Raw genomic sequence first — 22190 nt, forward strand, 5'->3', positions numbered from 1 at the left:
AGAATGCAACCTCTTGACCGGTGTTCACGGCACAAACAAAGAAGGGGCCTTGCTGTTGTTACCAGGGGGTTATTTAGATTCTTGCTCAACAGGCTGCTTCAGTGTGTGTGTGTGTGTGTGTGTGTGTGTGTGGACTGGTGAGCTACTGAAAGGGAGAGGAAGACAGAGACTGACTGCTTTCCTGGAAATGCCATTCCATTGGTCAAAACACCATAGCAACATAGTTCCACCTATGACAAGGCAGCAGCCAGTGGTTTTGAAGGAGTGATGTGAAGCAGAAGGCTACACTGTGTGGGGGGAGCAGGTGGGAGGTATTGAGTTTGGGGGGTGTTTGGGGAAGGAGGGGGTCTGGGGTCTGTTTTGGCCTGAGGCTCCAAACTGAAATTGAGATTCCACCACATGACCAACCTGTTGTCTTCCACAGCAGCAAATGTTTTTCTCTTTTGTCTGACAGGAGTTTTTGGCTCCTTTCATCCTGTACTTATTTTACTTTTTCAAAAAAATAAATCAATCTAGTTTTAATTTGCTCACGCTTTAGTCCCTGCACGAAAAATAGTTTACAAGACATAGAGAAATGATTCTGAATAGAATCAACAGAAGTTAATTCCCTATTATGTTTATGCAGTCTCTCAGCCAAGCAACAGAAAGGCTAGGACCAATAGGAGCAGGTATCTGCAACATCGTTTACTGCTGTGGATTTTTTTTCAGTACGGAGTTAATTAGTTAATTTGCATGCGTTTCACACAGTCTTACATAGCATACTTTGGAGTAATAGGGTCCACAAAACACACTGAGCAACATAACAAAAGGCTGGTGTTTTCTCCTGTTCATCAAAAACACCCTCTACTTCCTGTGTGACATCCAATCAAGGCGCTCTTTCTGAACAGCTCTACTATCACGTCACACATAAAAACACACATAAAAATGAAGCAAATTGTGTAAATGTGGTTTATCATCACCTACTAAAGGACTGGACACCTTTTTGCCTTCAGATCTGCTTGCTTGATGCAAAACTCCCTTTCTAACACATCCCAAAGGTGCTCTGTTGGACTGAGGAGACCATTTCTTCAGCTCACAGTCATGGTCCATGTTTGAGCGTTATACTGTTGTAAGCTGCCATTAGAAGATGGGCACACTGTGGTCATGAACAGAAACAATACTCAGGTAGACTGTGTTTAAACAATGATCACTTGGTACAAAGTAATCCAGTGTGCAGAACCACTGATACAACTAATAAAAGTCCAAGGAATGTATTTATCAGTTGTCACAAACAGCTTGCAGATATTCATTAGCGGCACCTGCTAATAGCCCAATCATTAAAATGGATAAGTACAACAAAACAAAGAAAAAAAACTACCTCAACACACCACATCCTGCAGTGAGAAAATATATGCATGTTTATTGATAGATGCAAATAAGAGGCACACACACGAAATAATTCCAATCAATAATGCATTAGTCGTGAGTTCAGGGCGTGTTTTACTTTTCTTCCACATTAGAAACAGTCGGTCTTGAATAAAAACCTGCGTGCAGGCTGTTAATGTGTTGCCACACTTTTTGTTTGAATATAATTTATAACTTGAAGCTTTCATGACACATAAAAAAGCCCAGCTGCTGCTGAATATCATGGAAATAAACAGAAATTCCAGTGACTACTACAAGATAACAACTTAAATCATAAATATCATCTTGTTTTTTTAACTACTGCTCATATTCATGGCTTTTTAAGACCTGCTTGGGCCCATTCACTTCTATTATCATCTACAAATCACTGTACAAAACCAAAAAAGAAAAGAAAAGAAAACATTGTTCCTGTGAAAGGCCAGTTTCACAAAGGACAAATGGTGGGGAGTATTTACATTAGGCTCGAGTCACTGTAACAAATACAAAAGAACAAAAGGCACTGAGACAAATGTCAACAAACATTTAAATATATAATAAAATTGAGCAAAGGAGGGAAAAAACTGCGTGTAGTAGAACAGTAGTAGTATTTTTTTCCAAAAGGCTGTGTTGATCATTTCCAAGTATACACAGAATAAAAAGAAAAAAAAGCATAATCCTGCAGTAATTCTGCAATACAGCACTATGTGCCCATGACAAAAAACATGAGAGTAAAAGGTGCAATACGGTAAAGCCTGCAGGTGACCTCACATTTCCATTAGCAGAGAAATTAGCCGTACAGGTTACATGTAGACAAAGTTAGCTGCACATGTATGTGCGACACAGCATTACTGACACAGAATTAGGTTATGAATTGCTATCCTGTCGTCATCGCGTATAAATGTCTCCACTGACATTTAATAAATACACAAAACACAGTGCCAAACATGAACTTTGGTAAGTGTATTATTATGAATACTGTCCATGTTCTTTTTCCCCCCTGATGCATCCACCGGGATCGCAAGAGAAAATAAAAACAGATTCTAGTTGTCATGAGAATCTTTCTGATTATTACAAAATCAGTGGTGTGTTCACAGGTCTTTTTTTATACTAAGCTCACTGTCGCGGGATACTGTTGGTATAAATTAAAAAAAAAGTTCAGACTGGACGGCTAGTTTGACGCATGGATCTCATGCATGAAGTAGATCGAATACACGGGTGCGGGTTTTCTCCAGAGGATTGCGCCTCCTTATCCCATTCTTTGACATCGTTGGTCTCTCTCGCACCTACAGTCGCATATAACTATGCTTTCGCCCACATGGATTTTAAACCCTTAAGGTGAGCTTTCACTTTAGTGAGTAGAGCAGTTCAGCTGTATGGCAGAGGGACAGAGGGTGAGCTGAGGAGAAGTACTGACAGCACAGCCAGTCCTCCAGCTCTGCGTTCCTTTCTGGCTCCAGCGAGCGCTCGGCAAACTTCATCATCAGCAGCGCCCTTTTCACGTCGAGCCAATTAAGGAGACCCTCGTGTCGGGATCCATCGACAAAGTTTCCCCCTTGTCCTTGTCTCTCCCACTGCTGATCCATGAGGTCCTTCCTCGGTCCCCAGAGCAAGCTCTGCAATATACGCTTGGCCTCCTGGATGTGGATGCGTTTGATGGGGTCAGGTTGGAGAAGGAGCTGGGCCAGCCTCTGGAGGCCAGCTGAATAGAGGGAGACAGAGGGGATTGGAGGCAAGTCCTCACAGCGGTAGTCTTGTTCCTTCAGTGCTGGACTGACCTCGAACGGGTTTGGCTGGTGGAGGAGCTCATAGATCAGGATGCCCGTCTGGAACTCATCAAATTTGCGGTACTGGGCTGCTGAGAGGATCTCAGGCGCCAGCCTGGCGTGGTCACGTTTGATGCGAGGGTCCACGTTGGTTGACACGGCATCCTCCGAGGAGCGACGCTTGGCCTTTGCGTAGTTACTGATCAGGAGCCGGGGAAGGTGACGCTGAGCCTCCGCACCGCTTGAACCATTACTGGAGGTGTTTTCAGTCTGTGGCGCGAACAGAGCGGGCCTGCGCTGATGAGGTACCAACAACAAATTTTCTAGGCAGAGGTCACGGTGCGTGACCCCGTGCTCTTTCAAGTGCTCCAGGCCATTGCAGAGTTGTAGGAGGAGGAAGCATATGCGACGCTCGTAGACCTCTGGCTGAGCTTTGTGGAATGCCTCCCACTCCCGAACAAAGTCAGCTGCCGTCTGCTGAGGGATCTCAGGTGTAATGACCACCACTCGCTCTCTGTCTTCCGGCTGGCCCTGCACAGACTGAGGCAGTGGCGAAGCAGGTGTGGTTGGCTGGGAGACTTCATCAGAAGGCAACATGCTCTGGGGGACACAGGCGAGGAAGTGACCACAGTCCTGCTGAAGGTTGAAGTGAGGAGGCATGCTCTGCTGCACTGACAGGCCGTAGAGATGGCCCTGTTTGGCTTCAATGCTTGAACTCTTGCAGATCTGCAGAGGTATGTACACAAAGGAAGGGAGAAACGGGTGAAGCAGAAAAGAAGAAAGGGACAAAGAGGGAGGGAGGGAAAATTCCAGAGAGACGGGAAGGGAGTGGAGCCAAGAAACATAAGAAAGGAATTCTTGTTAGTTAAGTTCCAAGGTCAGTGCTAATTCAGTTCCTGTTCCTATTCATGTGAAATCAGCACCCCTGATGGACATGTAAGCTCAAGCCTCAGCTGAAAAGCTTTCTCAAAAATACTTTTTATACCACAGTTTGGCAAGTTGATAGCAGTACCAGATTCTGTTGGGATGAAAATAAACTACTACAGCCCTCCAGTGTCCATTCTCAAACTGGTCTGTGTGAAATATTACATCAAATTTTTTAAACGACACCTCCCATTAAATTAAATTAATTTTAAGTCTTTGATGGGACTGTTTTTTTTTTTCAAAAATAATGATCTCGTCTTAGTGAAAAGGTTTAGGTGGCAATACAGTAAACAGTATTACATGTAAAAAAGCATGCTGACTTTTTGTACTGACTTTGCTTAAATGTACAAAATTATCGTTAGCACAGGGATGAGTGTCTTCTAAGTAAGTTTGTCTTGGCTGTGGACAACAGAAAGGGTTTGTCTGGGCTGTAAATCCTGCCTGGAATGTAAAGATTAATCAGCCCAGAGATATTAAGCAAGAGTCTGGGCACCCAGGCTGTGGCAAAACACACAATACAAACAGCTGCTACATTGTACAGCACTAATGACTTTCGGGCAAAGATCAGATCACCCACACCCTCCTTCGTCATTATTTGCATTACATGCCTTTAAGGTTTGCGCTGTAGTGGGGCTATCCCATCTGCAGCCTTAGAACAAATAAGACTGCTGCCCAGTTTTAATCTCCTCATCCTGTCCTCAAACTGTCAAGTACCTGCTTAAAAGTTCAACACCCACTAGGTCAACTGTACCTCAGACAACTGTAAGTTTTCACTTCTCTCAACTGGAACAGACAGTTATGAGCAAGCAGGGTCCCCCACTCTGTTACTATACACTTACAGGTTATCTTCTGCACACAGTTTTAACAACAAATGCTTTCCTTAAAATTTTCCATTTAATTTAAATGTTAGCCTTGCAAATCCAAGTACATTATATGAAAACCAAGAATACAACTACAATAGGCGGTCAAAGTTTACACTTCGCTAAACGTAATGGATAAGCAGTAAAAAATGGCAGCCAAAAATGTGTAAGTGATTAAAATGAATGAGTAACTATCCAAGTGATAAAGATACAGCTTGCTAATGTTTGGCCACGAGTTGAAACTACTAGTTAATATTTCAAATCAAACTGTTTTATGAATACATTTGCAAACTGTTGTTCTGAAATATGGCTAGCAGTGAATCGTTAGCTAGCAATATGGATTAGTAGCTGACTAGCTAGGTAAAGTTGAAAGTGTTAACAGGGCATATACTGGATAAATGGGTAGAGTTGGTGACACCATCCTTTGATATTAATATTTGATAAATAGAGTGCTGCTAAAAGTATCACAACAACAGTCCCCCTCAAGGTGCTTTATACTGTAAGATAAACTTTACTATTAGCCTATTGCAAACCCCCAACAATCAAACGACCACCTATGAGTAAGCACTTGGCAACAGCTAGAAGGTAAAAACAGGAAGAAACCTCCAGGAAGAAACCTCCAGGAGAACCAGTTTTAGAAGCCATCTGCCTTGACCGGTTGGGGGCATCCAAAAGTAGCCCAAACCAGTTTGAAGTGAATTCTGCTGAATATATATATAAGGATAAAACATGTTATATTAAAATAGTTTCGAAGTATGTTAGGGGATCCAATGAAAAAGACTGGCAACCACTTGTTTAAACTATGTAGGATATTATTAATAATATGAATACTGTAAACTGTACTGTATTGATGATCCTACAATCCCATTTTAATGAGAATCCACTTCAAAAGAAGTCAGAGGTAACTGTTATTTACATTTTTATTTTTTCGTACCTCCCTATTTATCGTTTACTCTCCAAACAGTGCATCAAAGCTGTGTTCAGTTACTGACAATCTAACTGAACTACTGCTTCTTCATGTTAGGTGTGTAGAAAACGGCACTGAGGCTTTTATTTTGAAGTAGTGACAGGAAGCATAACAGGTTGCACACCTGCCACCCTTTCCCTGTTTTGCAGAAAAAGTGCTTGGGTGCTCACAACAACAAACAAATGCTAGTTGTTCATTCGGTTGCCTTTTGGGTTAATTCTGATAAAGTGCTCACAGAGTGTGTTGCGTGCCTGGAAAGTAAAACATCTCTCACTTGCAAATGAAGCTCAGTATTTAGGGATTACCTTTACAGCATAGGAGCTGCTGGGGTCTAAGGCACAGGCGGCAGAGTAGTACACAGCGTCTCCTGCATTGCAGCTCGGCTTGCTAGACGTGAGCCTGAACAGAGACCAGTTGCTCTCTTCAAACCTCAGCGGGTTCTTCTGTGAGCGAGTGAAGTGATCTTCACATTTTAGAGCCAGCCGCCGCAGAGACTCAGCATAAAGCCCGCCCAGTTTGGAGTACACTCCTTCTCTACTGTCGATGTTGCTCAGAAGGGTCTGCAGCTGCAGGCTCGAGCCGAAGTTTGGCGCTGAACCTGGTTCTGCAGCTGAGAATGGCACGCTGAGCTGAGGAGAAGATGAGCAAGTGATGCTGCTTCGGCAGTGCACGCCCAGCCGACCATGAGTCTTGACTGGCTCGTCCAGCGTCCTGGACCTCAAGGCTCGTCCCAGGGGGGCGTGACAATGTTCTAGAGACTCACTGGAGGAGAAAATGGGCCGTGGATCGATGGGGCTGGATGGCAAACTGGAACGGGAGCTGGCATCAGCGGTCCGGCACACGTTGCTCTCTGAGCCGGTAAACGGGAGGCGCGGGTACGCTCGAACGAAAGGCTTTCCGTTTCCGTCGGGAGCGGACACGGTGCGGCTGGCCATTTTTTTCTCTGGGAGTGGAGGCGGCTGCTTACTCGGGCTGGTAATGGAGGGAGGATTAGGAGAACCTGGAGCTGAAGTCACCGGGCTTCTAAGAAACGGAGAAGAACAAGACATTCGTGTAGCATCCTGAGAACCTATGGAAGAAGAAAAAAAGACGTTAGCAGGTCTACCAATTAAATTAAAACCAAACTCACAGACATAACCAATGAAACACAAACTGTGTCAACTTGGGAATTACAGGCTTCCACATGCACACAAAGTAATACAGACACAAACAGAGAGAAATGTCTCTTGGCAGACTTTCGTTTTCCTGCCTTTGTGGATTCACACAGTGTAACCTTTGTGTCTGTGCGTCCTTCTAAGTTAATTTTCCTTAACAGGATTCCCTGACAGAATATTCCCAGGTGACAGCTGCAAATCTGATTTATCTACTACGCCCCTTATGTCACTGTGCACTGCTCGGCTATAATATAAAGTCATACCTTTTTTCTACAGAAGAACTGGAAATTTTCCACAATCCAGGGTCCATGGTGACAGTCAAAACATCTTCCACCCAGTTATGAACCATTTGTCAATTAAAGACTCAAACTTGGAACCTGACATTACACCAGAGAAGACTGAAGATATTTAGATAATTGTGCGGTGCAGTCTTCAAGAACTGCTTTCGCAAGGGTGGGGGGGGGGGGGGGGGGGGGGGGCGGGGGTGGATAGTAAAGGTGGGTGGGGGGTGGCACTAGGATGAGCCAAGCCCTTTTTCCCCTCGTTATCAGAGTCCATAATTATCTCTTCAAACAACATTGCTCAGGAAGTTGCAGCAATTACAAGTGTGTGCCACCGAGGTTTAAAGCTGATACGTGAAGGATGACGACAATTTCCAAAGCGAGGACAGATGCCTCTCATTCTGAGCCACGTCTCAGGCTAGAAGACCGCGAAAAACGTGAACTAATGAACCCGTTACAACAAACTGCATGTGCACTGCATGTGAAAAAAGGAACCAGGGACAAGCTGACAGCCACTAACTGTAAATCCCTGCAGAGCTTCCTTTCCTTGTTTTGATGTTGCTGCTCAGGTTAACTCTGAACAAAGTGCACCTTTATGGTTCGCAGTCATAAAAGAGCAAAACAACTTCCATGCATACCCAAGTGTACATGTCAGAAAATTCACTGACATTGCCACGTAGATATGTCATGCTCGTTTCAGTTGGATTACACGAATGTTTATTACTGCTATTATTATTTTTATTAACCGATTCAGTATGAGCTGCTTACCAGTGTCAGTTGCAGCCAGGTTGTCAGTGGAGGCCATTGGGAGGCTGGAATTTCTCAGGCCCCGTAGAGACGAGGTAGGGCTCTCTACCGACCCATGTTGGCCACAGCGGTCCATCTCCATGTTGCTGCCACTCATCCTACCCACTCTGTCATGGAGAAAACAAAAAAGCAGGGATAATGTTACACAACTTGATTTTTTACCATTTACTTTTCTACAACAGGACCCGGTGCAGTGTCTCGAGGCAGTCAATCTGCTGATCTGCAGCAGAAATGGGCATTTTTCTTGCATGCCCGTTTGTAAATGTGGAACCATTCCTCTTCCTCTTGCTTGTTTTACATCTGCACTATGCAATTAATAAACCTGCGGGAAGGACGACATAGTTTCATCTGAAATGATGAATAAGTCATGTCAAGTTTCACTTCTTTGTTAGGAGTGCTATGCTTCCTGATTCAACGTTGCCTCATAATTGCAATAAACACGCCTCGATGAAAAATGTACTGCCAATCACATCGGAATCTAAAAGTGAGACTGAGCAACTGCTGCTGAGCGTTAGCCCCTCTGTGTCCACAAGTGGCAATAAGAGCATAGGTGCAAACTGGATTTAGTTGCATTTTCCTAATTTATGCTTGTGGCTAGGGACTCAGAGTTACATTAACGACTAAAATCTGTAAAAGAAGAATAAATGCGAGGACCTCTCTGGTTTTTTATAATCTTTTTTAAAACTGCACTATGGTTCCCAAATGTAGCTTCAACTAAAGGCTACAAATTTAAGCACAAAGTACAACCAAAGTTCCTCCTGTCCATTTGCCTGATTACCTGACCATCTAACCATCGTGACTGCGTCTTATAATGTTAGTGAAAACTGTTCATGAACACTTTCTAATAAAGTTGACCAATTAGGGTGACTGACAGCTATTCGCTCTTCTCATTACAGCTGCTAATGGCTCAGGGAAGCAGGGTCCCATCCCTCCCCTTCATCTGCCCCTCTCTGTCCTCTCCTCCGTCACAAAATGACTCCTCTATCCGTTTATTTGCCGGCCCCTGACTTCAGTTCCACCATAAATCAGCAGAACAAACAGACGAGCAGAGGAGAGAAGCACAGGGGGGAGACAAAGGGTTAGGTATTCTCTGTTGGTAGTTAGCTAAAGGATTCGCTATCATTTTACAAACAAAAGAGGCCGTGATGAAAGGCAGTGGAAATGCTGAGGCGCAGGAGAAATGGTAATGGGCGCAGGGATTATGAGCGAATGTGCATGTCTGCGCCCGTGCATGTCTCGGTCTAGATCTCTCCGATTTGTATCCAAAACATGAGATTTTCCTATGTGAAAAAAAAATAATGGCACTGATTTATACTGGAGGATGAGCATGGATGAGCAAGCTTCTTTAGGAGAGGCACGCAAGGAAGGAGATACAAGCGTTTAGGGTGGTACAATATTTGTCCTCATTATTGTTTGTTCCATTAAATGCACATAAATGTTTCAAGTGAAGATTTTTATTGCTGTGAACACTTGGTATCTGCAGTTTAAATTTAATTTAATTTAACCCCCCCCCCCACACACACACACACACACACACACTTTATACAGTGTTGTATAAAATGCACATTATGCACCAAAAGACAACATTTTTTCCAAGATCACTGTGACTAGAATGTCTGATTTTAGACTAAACATCTATTAATAACCTTGGTTTCTCATTTCCTCTGAGTAGATCTGATCAGCTTTCCAGCAAAAAACAAAGCTTACTTGAGATTCTCTTATTGCCCCAGTGAATCGGACTGGCGTTGCAGCTAACTAGCTAGAGATAGCAGTGTAACAGTGTAAAATGAGACATAAACCAAACTGCAGCAGTGTTGTTGTTGTTGTAGGTTAGGCTAATTGAAATGATTTCACTTCCCGACTCTTACTTAGGACGTTCTTTGCGGTAAACACATAATGATGCAGTGGGAGGAAAGCATGCATGCGCTTTGTATGTTTACGTGCAAAAGGTCACATGCTCACCCATGTACAAACATACTTGGATTTTCAGGGCTATTTCATGTAGAGATGTAATCTTTTAGTCACGGGCTTAGCTGGTTAAAGAGTATTAAGAATACACCCGATTAATTCATAATACACCGTCCTTCCTTTATGTATGCTGCAGGAAGCAGAGGTGGTAGCAGACACACCACGCAATGAACACAATCCCCGCAAAGCTTGCAGTGTTAGTTTTTATGAGTCTCTGCCAGAGAGGAACGGATTGAACTCTATCTCTGTGATATTATGGACAACATAAATATCTCATGTCCTCCTTTAATATAAAGACTCACAGGGGGTAAAAAGCTGTATATTGCATTTCTGTTACACAGGGTTATATTTTCTCCCGCCTGTTGTGCAACCTCTACATGTTCCAACAGAGAATAAAGAGACACATTGTTTGCCTCCAAAGACTGTAGGACAGTTACCAAGGCTGTACAGTTTTATAAACCAAAGATCCATTAATGTTTGACACAAATCCTTGCTATCACTTGCAGATTGCTACAGGCCTACCTTGTCATCATTTGTCAGCCTTTCCCCCCCTTTTCTTATTCACCGCCGCTCAGCTCACCCCAAAACAATCTTTGAAATGTTACTCTGTCGCTCCTCCTGTCTAAGAATGTAAAATCTATTAGAACTATCAAGCTTTTCATCTTACCACTTCTTTCTACTGTACCAGCGAGACTTGTTAAAACAGAGAATTAGATCAAGAAAGTGAAAAAACATTACATGAGATTAGAAGAAGAGCAAATGGCAGTTTGTAAAAGAGGAAGGAAACAAATTTGACCGCATGCAATGCTACATCTAAATTTTGGCATCTGATGGAGATGTGGGGGGGAAAAAAGAGAGAGAAAAGCAAATCTAAGAAGCAACCTGAAACACAAACTCTTCACCAGCCTAATGACATAGGAGTCAGATTTTGTGTCTCACTGGTGATGCAGGAGAATAATTTGTCGTCAGGTGCCTACCTCATGCTGAGGTCCTTGCTGGGCCGGTTGGTACAAAATGCCCCTGGATCATGCTAGCGGCTCCCTAGAGCCACGGCGTGTGTAGGTAACACAACCCTGGTGCCACACGAGTAATGTGTGTATTTAAAGTGTCTCACAAGAAAAGCAACAGCATCCATTAGATGCGGGGAGTTAAAGCGCCCACATTTCTAATTTCATTCACCTACGAGTTCACTTTAGAAAAGCCTTCAAGTCTGCCAGACTGCAACAAGATGCTATCTGTTGTGCAGCAGAAAGGGGATCAGGAAGGCTTTGTGCAGGGAGGGGCAGCAAATCTTGGAATAGCAGATCACAGAGCGAAGCCAATTCAAACCCAAGTCAAGTTGAGTCCACAATGCTGATCTATAAAATCTACTTCTATCTGTGGCAACTGATCGCCAGGCTGGAACAGTTTGGGAGTTGCCCCGGGGGGCAGCAATCTGTTCACTAAAGCCCCTCCCTCTTTGGCAACATTTACACACCAGTTGACACGCCTTCCTTGTTAAGGAGTAGGCTACTTAATCATGCACACTCATCCATGACGTAGGCACATGCACAAAAGCGAACACCTCCTAGGCCCGACCCGACATATAATCCATTGGATGACCTGTTACATGGAATTGAAAGAGCAAAATCTGCTGTTTTATGTCATGATCAAAGGCTCTGAGAGCCAGATTTTTTTAAACCATCTGTGGATTTTAAATGATTCAGAACTTTAAAATGCTCCTTCAAATGGGACGTGTACTCATGTCTTTGAGTCGGGAATGTGGAACTACTCTCCGGTACTGTGTCTCCAGTGGTGACCAGGGTCGCTTACTGCTTAAACAAATTAAACCCACTGATAAACTTGGAATGCCACAAAGCGAGAGCTGTCACTGGCTGGGTAAAGGCGTCTTCCCACATGTGTCCCAACAAGGTTTTTTTTTTTATCAGCGCAGAATGTTGGCAATGTCATAACAGCAAAAGCGGTTCCTTCCTAGAATTACCGCAAACATGAAGCCCCACTGAAATGTGATCAGCGGTCTGTGTCGTCTGAGCTTTGGCCGAATCTAGCTCAAGATGAGAAAACGCGTGCTTGCGTAGGGGAAGTCACATTGTGTGTGTGTGGCTTGCACCTCATTGCACTGTTATAGACAAAGCAAAGTTTATTTTAAGGGGGGAGGGCGTTCATTTGATGCTCTAATAACTTCAACACAGAGCCTCTTCTCTTTTTCTTGTTTGGAAAACTGACTCAGACAGCACAATGTATTCTTAGACTCACGCAGCTTCAGTTTAAGGCAACTGTGCATTTTTTTATAGCTTACATATGACTGGTAAAACCAGGAGTGTGCAAAGAGGAGCAGTCATCATTTTGCATATATAGCACATGATGTAATAAAACGTAATTACCGAGCCACACAAATGACCAGCAAGTGGACTTCAGCAGAAATATCATACACACAAACAAACACACAGTACTGTGAAAATTTCACCTCTGGTCTCATTTCTTTATATTTTTCTTCAAAGAAGTCAGATTTTCTTGGAATGTTTTTTAAGTGGTCTTGAGCAATAGTTCTCTGGGCTTTCTGAAGTTTTTCAAAGTTTTTCTTTGGATAGTGGCAGCTTTAAAAAAAACAAACATATTTAGTCTAGTCCTTGCATCTGCCCATTTTCTGAGTAATGCTTTTTTTTGGTTTTGTTTATTGAACCTCTTAACACTGACCTATGAATCACTGAAGGATGAAAAAGGCTCTTAACTCACAGGATGTGAAGCAGTGTTGTTTTTACATATAAGAGAAAACTGACCAGAGGGCCCATTTTAAATTGGATCTTTGTTACAGACATAATTTGTTTCCATTCCTTTAGCTGATTGAATCTATGAAACTCACAAAAATAACACATTTTGACAGACATACAATAGTATTTTTTGCACCAACAAAGTGATTCCCAGAGAGCTATCAGCTTGAATTGGGCACTTCTCAGCATTCGGTGCAGTGTGTCCTTAAAATATCTGAACAGCACCTGAAAGTCATGTCTTTAAAAAGTGGGAAAAATCTATTAAGGTCCTGGAAAAGGAGCTGAGAGATGTATTTGAGCCTTTAGTTGATCCAAAGTACTGTTCACTAAAGCCTCATCAGAAATAATTTTAGTGGACAGGTGGCTGTCAAGAAGCCATTCATGCAGAAGGAAATTGGGGGAAAAGGTGGAGGTATGTCACTTTACATAAGAATTTGACTGAAAATCAGGTCTTGGAGCGACTAATCCAAATGTGAAAATTCTGATTCAAACCACTGTCAATGTGTACCAAGGACATAAGGAGAGATGCAGAACAGTGAGTGGCTACAGTCATCTGTAAAAACATGGTTCGAGGCTCTGTCATGGTTCGAGGATGCATTTCAGCCAGGGGTGTTGTAGATCTTGTCAACACTGATGGAATTATGAACACAGAAAAATGCCATCAGATTTGGACCCACTAGCATCTGACTGACAAAGATCCCAACCACAATACAGTAAAATGCCACCAACATCCAAAGAAGAGCTTCGACAGCAGGGCTCGCAAAATCGCTAGCCCGACATCCCGGGGCTAGCGATTTTTCCAGTCGGGCTACCAAAATCTAACTCAGCCCTGCCCGTCGGGCTATCGTAGGAAGGAAAATATATGTCTATGCTTTTGCATTCTTTCGCCAATGTAGCTGAGTAATTATGTCATTGGCATCGATGAGCCACTGTCAATATGTGACATATTGAAATCGCGTTTGAATTTGCGCTTGTGTTTTGCTTTCACTTTCATTTTGCGATCGCGCGAACGGTGTGTAGGGAGCAGCAGTACTGATTGGTGAGTGACGATTAATTGCGCACCAATTCCTCTGACATCGTCTTATCACTCATTGGCTTACTATTCAAACTCGACAAGTGAAATCTCTCGCAGCAAGCTTAAACATGTGAGAGGTTGAGTGCGCAAAGAATCGCTGACCATTATGTAAGTACGTGTGTAAAAGCAGCAGGATTTACGCTGGTATTTTAGTTCTGCTCAGCCAAATAAGACAGGTCAGGGTGAAGAAGGGGCAGCCAAAGAAAAGCTTACCACAAAACGGAAAAGTTATGACAAATCAGACTATGAGGCAAAAAGAAAGCGCAGCTTTTTTGGTTTCATGGACAAAAGAATTTCTGTGGCTGGAATATGACGAGCTAAATAACATGATGTTCTGCCAGGTGTGTTGTGAGTTTCATTTGATTTCTGAGTCGACAAGTGCCTTTGTTACTGGGACCAGTAATTTTAAGAAAGAACCCATCAGAACCCATGAGAAATGCAAGAAATGCATTATTGCTCAGTCTGCAGTATCGTTCCTAGAACAAACAGCAATTGCAAAAAAACATACTAAAAACAAACCAAGCACAAAAAAAAGTTTTTAAAAAGTGTTTAGAACAGCGTGCTATAAGAGTGAACTATATTGGCAAAATTTAGCAGTCTTTGCAAACTTCAAAAAGCAAATGGCCTAGATCTTGGTTCCACTTGCCTCTTACCTGTGACTTCAGTGGAAATTTCAGATTCAGGATCTGACACAGACTGATTCATGTCCTACACAGTTCTTACAAGTTCATAGAAATTTCTGTTCAATTTGAACCAAGTATTTGAGTTGATGGTTGTAATTTTTATACAGTTGTTGTGATTTGTATTTTAACAATTTTTTTTGATTAATTTTTGTTTCCGTTACAATATTATACTTTAATGTATAATATTGTAAAGGAAACAAAACATTAAAAAATAGCTTTCTTTTTTATTCGGGCTACTTAAATTTATTTTGGGCTACCAAAAACTGAAGAATGCCTGCCCGAAGGGCTACCAGAGATTTTGAAATTTTGCGAGCCTTGGACAGTCTTCCAGGAAGTCCAGAGAACTATTCCTGAAGACTACTTTCGTACCTAAGAGGGTTCAGGCTGTGTTAATGAATAAATATTGGCTTTCACGCTTGTTAGAAATCTTTTATATAAGGCTCGTTTTTGCTGTGTACACTGTATTTTCATGCATGTTTAAAGATTTCTCCCAATTTTCTATTAAAATCTAAAGAAAGGAAGGGCTACTCAAGAGTTTTCCACAGTACTACAAATGCCTTTTGCATTCATCGTCTACAATGGTGCAGCCAAAACAAATTTACAGTAACTTGACATAGCAGCGGGCTACTTAACAGACACACTTTGTGCATTAATTACAATTGAAAAAGGTCACGCTGCTAGCATGAATAGAACAAGGCGTGCATTAAGGAATATTCTGCAAGAGTCTGAATGATCACAAGGCATTAGAATGGAGGCTGAATAATGATGCTATGAAAGGAGAAGGCACTGCGAGTTTCACACTAATGACTGCAGTTAGATACTGTATCCGCACATATGTATGGTCACAGACACCGAATAGTGACTTGCATGACATAAATGCATCATAACTGCCTTTGTGGAGAGCATTACATTAGGCCTAAGTGGATGTTATAAGTGCTAAATTAAATAATATAATCAAACCACAGTCCCAAAAATCTTAATGCAAGTCACTGAGACAAAACAATAGAACAAGTATTTGCTACAACAGGCAATTCACAAGTGATAAACCTGTGTTACAGTAAAACTGTATTACAGTATGTCAACAGCTCACCTCCATATAATTCAGTATCTATCACACTTTTTCACTGCTGCCTTTGAATAAACAATATTTCAGTTCCCCTGTCCTTAAGCCAAGTGCATTTGCTGGGTTTTCTCACCATTTACTATTTCTTTAAGAGCATCTATGTGTGTTATATTCTTATGCAAAAACCAAGAGAATTTCAGTGGTTACATGTTTGGATATTAGATGATCAGATAAAAGGATTTTGTGCCTGTGATGTTTTCCAGCTACTCTGAACAAAGTTAGTGAACACTTTCTGAGATATTTTGTGTTTGTTGGTCAACATGAGTGATGGAGCAGTGTCGTTGCCTCAGTTAGGCTCAACCATCTAGCTGCTATTCTGCTATTCTTTTGACAACATGATTAACTGAAAAAGCAGATTTAGTAATATAAAAAAAGTCATAGATCTTCTGAGATCTGCTGCATTGCCGCTCTGTCCTGTTCAAGGTTCAACCAAATGTGTGACTGTAAAACAAAAACAGTGCTTTGCTATTCTTACCTGTGCAGTTTCTTGGGTGGGGGAGGCGGTGGATTGGGGTCATGGCTGGTAGCTCCCTTCCCTGGTGCCAGCGGCTCTGATGAGCCACCATGCAACGGTTGCTTTGCCGGCATGCTCCCGTTATGCTTGCCCTCCGCCTCTGCGCCGTTGCCCTTAGTTTCCCCCTGATAGGCACCATTGTTAGTGGCAGCTGGGGGGGCCGTGCCTGGCTCTGTCAGCGGAGGGGGGCCGCTGTGGGCCTTCGAGTCCCTGGCCTCCTTCCAGACAGCAGCACCATTGACTACGCCTGTCACCCGAGAGGTTGCCTCAGCACTGGCGGCTAACTTTTTCTTTTCAGTCTCTTTCCGGTCTCTTTCTTCCTCCTCCTCCTCTTCCTCAATGCGGCAGTTCCAGCCAGAGCTGTGGTGGTGGGGCTTGTGCCATCGCTCGGGTGCTGGGCTCTGGTTCTCAGCAGTGACCTCTTTAGTAGAGACGAAGAAAAGCATGGGGAGTTCAGTGAGAGGGACGGGAGATGAAACAGACGGAGAGAGGCTGGAGGTCAGTAGTCTGGGAAGTTCAGGAAGTGGGACTGGAGAAGACATGGACGATGAGAGGCTAGAGGTGCCCAGTTTTGGGGAGCGGGTGTTCCTCTTTGGAGGAATTGGTGGGCTGGACTGGGGCTTGGGGTGCAGAGTAGGGGCACAGCCTACTTCTGTAGCAAGAGAGCCTGTGCTGTGGCTGGGGCTGGGCCAACGGAAAGCAGGACTGCTCTGGTCTTTACGAGCCGTGGGGCTGAAGTGGCACTGGGTACTAACAGCCGAATCCGGGCTGCTCAAGTAGAAAGTCCTGTTGTTCTCCTCCATGTGAGCAGCCATTACAGTGATGGTGGCCCGCTGACTGTCTCCTGAGAGGTCATGCTCAGAGCTTAGGGACTCCTCAGTCTGGTTTGGGGACTCCGGTTGAGATTGCAGTCCGTTTTCTTGCTGCTTGCGCTTTTTCTTAGTGCTCTCAGCATAAATTGGCTCTGAGCTTTTCTGTCCACTGAAAAAGGTGGGAGTTGACTGTGGGCTACCCATAGATGGTGGGCTTTGGGGGCTCCTCGAGCTGTCTTTTCTTGCTCCTGAGCCTTCCGGTCCAGGAAGTGAATCTGTGCTGCTACGATAAGAATAAGAGGAGTCTGATAGGTTGCTCTGTTTGGACAGGATGGGACAAAGAGATTTAGGGCTAGCAACATCCACACAGGAAGTGGTAGAAGTGCTGGATGTCTTTATGGTAACACCCGTCGCACTCCCACTGCTCATACCATTGCTGTGGACTGTGGCAGGGCTAGTAGGGACAATATCCAGTGAAAAGGGAATCTCCACAGCTGCCTGATGACATTCTTGATAATTCGACCTGGTAGTCACAACATTTCCATTAAAAGTGCTTTTGGTTCGGAGAGCGGATGTACTATTCTGCTGCCTGCAGGAGTCTTCATTGGCATTTTTCTTTAAACTCTGAGAACCTCGACCCTCCTCCTGGGTAACATAGATATTGCTGATGATCTTAGAGTCAGTGGGCAGGATAGTGGGGGACAAGGGAGTCAAAGAGAAGCCGTTGTTGCAGTCTTTCTTGGTGTCGGCACTCTGAAGAACTGCGTCTCTGTGGGCCTTATTGCAGCCGCTGTTATCAATGTAAAGAGACGACAGGTCTAAGAGCTGCTTGAGGCGCAGCCTCTCAGTTGGGCTCTTTGTGTTTTCCTCCTACAAACAAACATGAACACACGTTACCAAACAGACATCCAGCTGACAAAAAAATGAATAAAAAAATGGAAACATTTGAGAGGCTCACCTGCTCAATGTTCATGTTGACATCTGCAGCATCGCTGGTGTCGAGGCTCATCATAGTAGGTTTCACAGCTATCGTCGGCTTGCTGTAGGGTGAAGGCGCAGTCACTAAAGCTTCCTCATCACCTCCCGGGCTGCTCTTCAAACACGCAGCTGGTGCGCCGCCATCCGGGAAGCCAACGGTCTTGTGTGCGCTGAACGGGTGGAAGCAGTTCTTACAAGAGCCGGGTTTCCACACGTGTTCTGCAAAGTCGTTGCACGCTGACATCTTGGGTTCGCTAAATCCAGTTTGGTCAGAGGTGGCTCTGGAAGTATCTGGTAGATGCAGGATAACCTGTCATGGCTGATTTTACGACACGGGGGTGTCGGTCGTAGGGCAGCATGTAAAAGGCAGAGAGAAGAATGCAGCACAAGTTTTTGAGTTAGACATATGGCCTAAAAGTGATTACATTAAGTCATAATAATAATTCCACATGTCTTTGTCTCCAAAAACCCCCCCAAAAAACAAAAAAAACAGATGTAAAAATCTCACCCAGCCTTTAAGTTCTTGTCTGACAGCTCATATCTCTTTTGCAGTGCCCGGAGAAAAGGTATCAGACTATTTTTATTCATTTTGCCTTTAAACTAACATATGCATGATCTTCTGCCATAAATCCTAACAGATATTTAAAAAAAAAAAAAAACAGTGAAAAGTTCAAACATCTATTTAAAAACTCAAAGACAAGGAGGCCCAGGCTGACAAGTGTCTCTGACTCCATAGAAGACTTGTTAAGACTCAAGTGTCATTCATGGATGTAACTTGAGAAGACCTGATGTCTGCGTGCACTGCATGTTCCCATGCCCTCTTAAATTAGAGGGTATGTGGTTTCTGTTCAACCAAAGGGTTTTGCCGGTGTGAGCCTGGCAACATAAAAGCCGTCCGGAGCCCTCTGCAGCCCCCAGCGTGCTACCAGAAGACGGAGGAGCCTCAAGCATCCCGGAGGTCGGAATGTCAGGAATGTCTAAAGGCGCAAGTCTCACCAGGGTGAATCTCACACCCACGATGACCCCCCACCCCCCTTCTCTCTTCTACACATGAACACACAAACAACATGTGCGTCCTCCACCTCTCACAAACACAACTGAACCACGCACCTCCTTCCTCTCCCTCGCTGAGCCCCGTTTAACTGGGCCGACAGAGAGAAGATCAACACCTTTTCAGAGAGATCATTTGTTTCCTCGCAGCCGGGAGCGGGGTGGGGGTGTGTGTCTCTATTTATGCTCCTGACACAGCTTTAATTGCCTTTCAACAAGGTGATGCAGTGACATACGGCCACATTAGCTCGCTATTTAAGATGCACCAGCTGGAAAACAGTCGTAAGAGGCAGGAGGATCCACAATTCCTCTTATGACTGAGGAAAGTTCTCAGCTAACTTGCGACTCATCACAGAGAAACATCAGAGCGACATCAAGCATTAACGTAGCCATGGATCGAAAAATACTTAATAGAGGTTAGGCCTATTAAGACTCCAGTTAATTCTTGCTTTATGACCCAATAATGCCACAGGGTATGACGAGTGGTCCCGCTGGCAAAGATAAGATGCATGTTTACATTTTTCTTTGTTCTGTCTGACTCGGTTCATGCAGGAAGGCATCCGCTAGCTCACTGTTTGTTTTACCGTTCCTGCGACAACAGAGGAAACTGCAGATTGGCCAACATCTTACAGCCTCGTGCATGAGTCATGCGGATAGATGACTGATCAGAGGCGCAAGGGATCATTGGGCCACTGGTTCTCGAGTGCGCAGACCTGCTGCCAGTCAACTTTAGTCTCTGCTTTCTCGACAGAGAGTCGCAATCGTCCATGCAGGATTTTCACCTGAGACCACTTCTGGCACTCTTGTCTGCATTTGCACAGCAACACTGGGACACAAATGAAGCTGCACACGGTTTTGGTTATTTTGGCTCTTGTTGGCATGGTCAGAGCTACTTGTTTTAACAGAGATAGACCCTGTGGTCTACATTCCCCACACCTTCTCAAGTTCACCGTTCAATTTCTCTCACTTCCCCTTGCTAAAAGTAAAAAAGTAAAAAAAAGCTCTCACACGCGGCAACAAGAAGTTGAAAAGTGAAGCAGTACCTTCGATATAAGACACAGACTATGAAGAATATCTCAGGAGCGTGTGAGAAGTTGGGGGCTAGAAAAATGACTTGAGGATGGATGTGGAATTTACAGTTTTGAGCCACCACCTCATATAGACTGTGTAAACCTTGACAAGCCTCTGCCCTCATTTCTTTCGACCTTTGTAAACACACACACACACACACACACACACACACACACACACACACTGATATTTCAAACACATCCAAAGGTAATCTCAAAGATTCTAAACATTATAACCAACCGCTGAACCTAAAATTGGTTCTTTTCCCTTTGATGGGTGTGAGAATGCACTTTGTCTGAATGCTGAATCTTTACGCAGCAGCGCATAACCAAGGAGTCAACCACCTACAGACACACGAGACACCCCCCCCCCCCCCAACCCCACCTCATAACCCGACAGACACACGCGCGCGCACATGTACGCGTAAGCAAACAAGCGCAGAGACAGTCGCTATGAAGTGTAGGTCATCTGATAGTTATTACTCGAGTGTAGGGTTACTGTAATCCACCGACTTGTCCTACTGACTGCTTTTTAAGGAGCTGCTCTGTGCCGTGCGAGCAAACGCACACTTAATTGGATGACAGGCCCACAAAACAGGGGAAAACACACACAAAACAAAAACAAAACACATCCACTCGTACATAATCAAAATAACTGGACAACCTCTAGTTCACGTCACAGTCTGATAAGCAGGTCACTTCAGTGTGTAGTCCCTCACTTTGAATACAAATCCCTTTTCGGGCAACATTTGTCACGCCTGCTCACTCACACGGCCCCGTTCATTCATTCTGGGGGCGCAACCAGGTTTCTCCACAGTCACGAGGGGGGTATTTCCAACCCCACCACCCTAAAATAACTTGTGAACTTTCTTCTAAACCCCCATCTTAGATAGATTATTGGTCTATTTTGCGAGCATCAGCTTTAACATCCGCTCGACTTGCGGTAAACACCCCACGTGTTTCGGTCTGAGATTCTGTTTTTAGATGAGGTGCGTGAAGATTTGGGTAAACGTTGCTGTCGCCATGCCAAATTTGGTCGGCGATGGGTTGTTGTAGATTAAATGTAAAAGAAAAACGATGCCATAAAAACACAGCGTTATTTAGAAAAAAAAATCTATTACCTGAATGAATAATACAACGCGCACGCCTATAGAAAATTCAAGTGAAACAACTTTGTTCAGCAGATGAAGCAGGTGTCGCCTATGCAAAGGAAATAAAGGGAGGGAGGAAATAAATGGCACCTACAATGAAACCATGCTGAAGTAGCCAAGGTTATCCGCCGACTGCTTACCTGCTCGGACTTCGTCCTGCCTGGTAACACGAAAGCGTTAAAAAAAAAAGACCTAAAATAATGAACACAAGTGCAAATGTTCTCGTGATTCCCACAGATGTCGATATCCGTGTGTCTTCAAGTATTCCACCACCGACAGGTTAAAGACGCAGGAGACTGAGCGCTGCTGCGGGCTGTTTTAGGCTCCAGCCAAGCATGCTGCTGCTGCTGCTGTTGCACTGTGCAGAGGTGGAGTGCTGGAGCGCAGCCCTCTGCAGCAACGTGGGGGAGAGCACAAGGAGGTGGGAGGAGCTCCTAACCAACCAGCCTGCCTGCTGCCTGCCTGTCTGCCATGCAGTCGGCCCAGTGGCCACACTCCTGCTGGCTTACAGAATACACACATAGATATACGTTTTATTTATTAAAAATACACAGCCCAACTTTCCCTAATCTTAAACTTTAAGCTTCAGGCTACAAATAATGGTCACTACTTCATGGCTCCAAGGGCCACTGGCTTGTGCAAGTTTATTCTGAAAGCCCTGAGACTGGATCAAGAGATCCTTTGAAGCAAAGAGAGTGTGGATCAACACAAGGTTCTCTGGGGTTCTGTTGCCCCCCCTCTTTCCCTCTGCTACCCCCAGGACTGTGCCTGCTTCTGTTCATCACGGTGACAGAGTAATAGAAGAACACACTGCTGCTGCTACTGAGCCTGGCTGGACCCCTGCTGATTTCCATTA

The 22190-nt window shown here is 44.1% G+C and overlaps 1 protein-coding gene across 1 annotated transcript; it reads right to left on the reverse strand.

The window, feature by feature from the left end:
- Positions 1-1381: 1381 nt before the first annotated feature.
- prag1 (PEAK1 related, kinase-activating pseudokinase 1) lies at positions 1382-21689 on the reverse strand. Its single transcript, XM_087843763.1, has 6 exons — positions 21475-21689; positions 18044-18382; positions 16235-17955; positions 8101-8246; positions 6203-6966; positions 1382-3872 (listed from the first exon to the last, which is right to left on the reverse strand). The coding sequence occupies exons 2-6, from the start codon at positions 18305-18307 to the stop codon at positions 2727-2729; spliced, it is 4041 nt and encodes a 1346-aa protein (XP_087699889.1). The 5' UTR covers positions 18308-18382; positions 21475-21689; the 3' UTR covers positions 1382-2726.
- Positions 21690-22190: the final 501 nt, after the last annotated feature.

Source organism: Neolamprologus brichardi, chromosome 7 (genome assembly GCF_056152115.1).
Source record: "Neolamprologus brichardi isolate AB-2024 chromosome 7, ASM5615211v1, whole genome shotgun sequence".
Taxonomy (NCBI): Eukaryota; Metazoa; Chordata; class Actinopteri; order Cichliformes; family Cichlidae; genus Neolamprologus; species Neolamprologus brichardi.

Coding starts and splice junctions, on each gene's coding strand:
- prag1 (XM_087843763.1), bottom strand. CDS start 18,307: ATGTCAGCGTGCAACGACTTTGCAGAACACGTGTGGAAACCCGGCTCT. Junction 17,956..18,043: donor TCAACATGAACATTGAGCAG/GTGAGCCTCTCA, acceptor GTTTGTTTGTAG/GAGGAAAACACAAAGAGCCC. Junction 8,247..16,234: donor CCACCCAAGAAACTGCACAG/GTAAGAATAGCA, acceptor TCTCCATGACAG/AGTGGGTAGGATGAGTGGCA.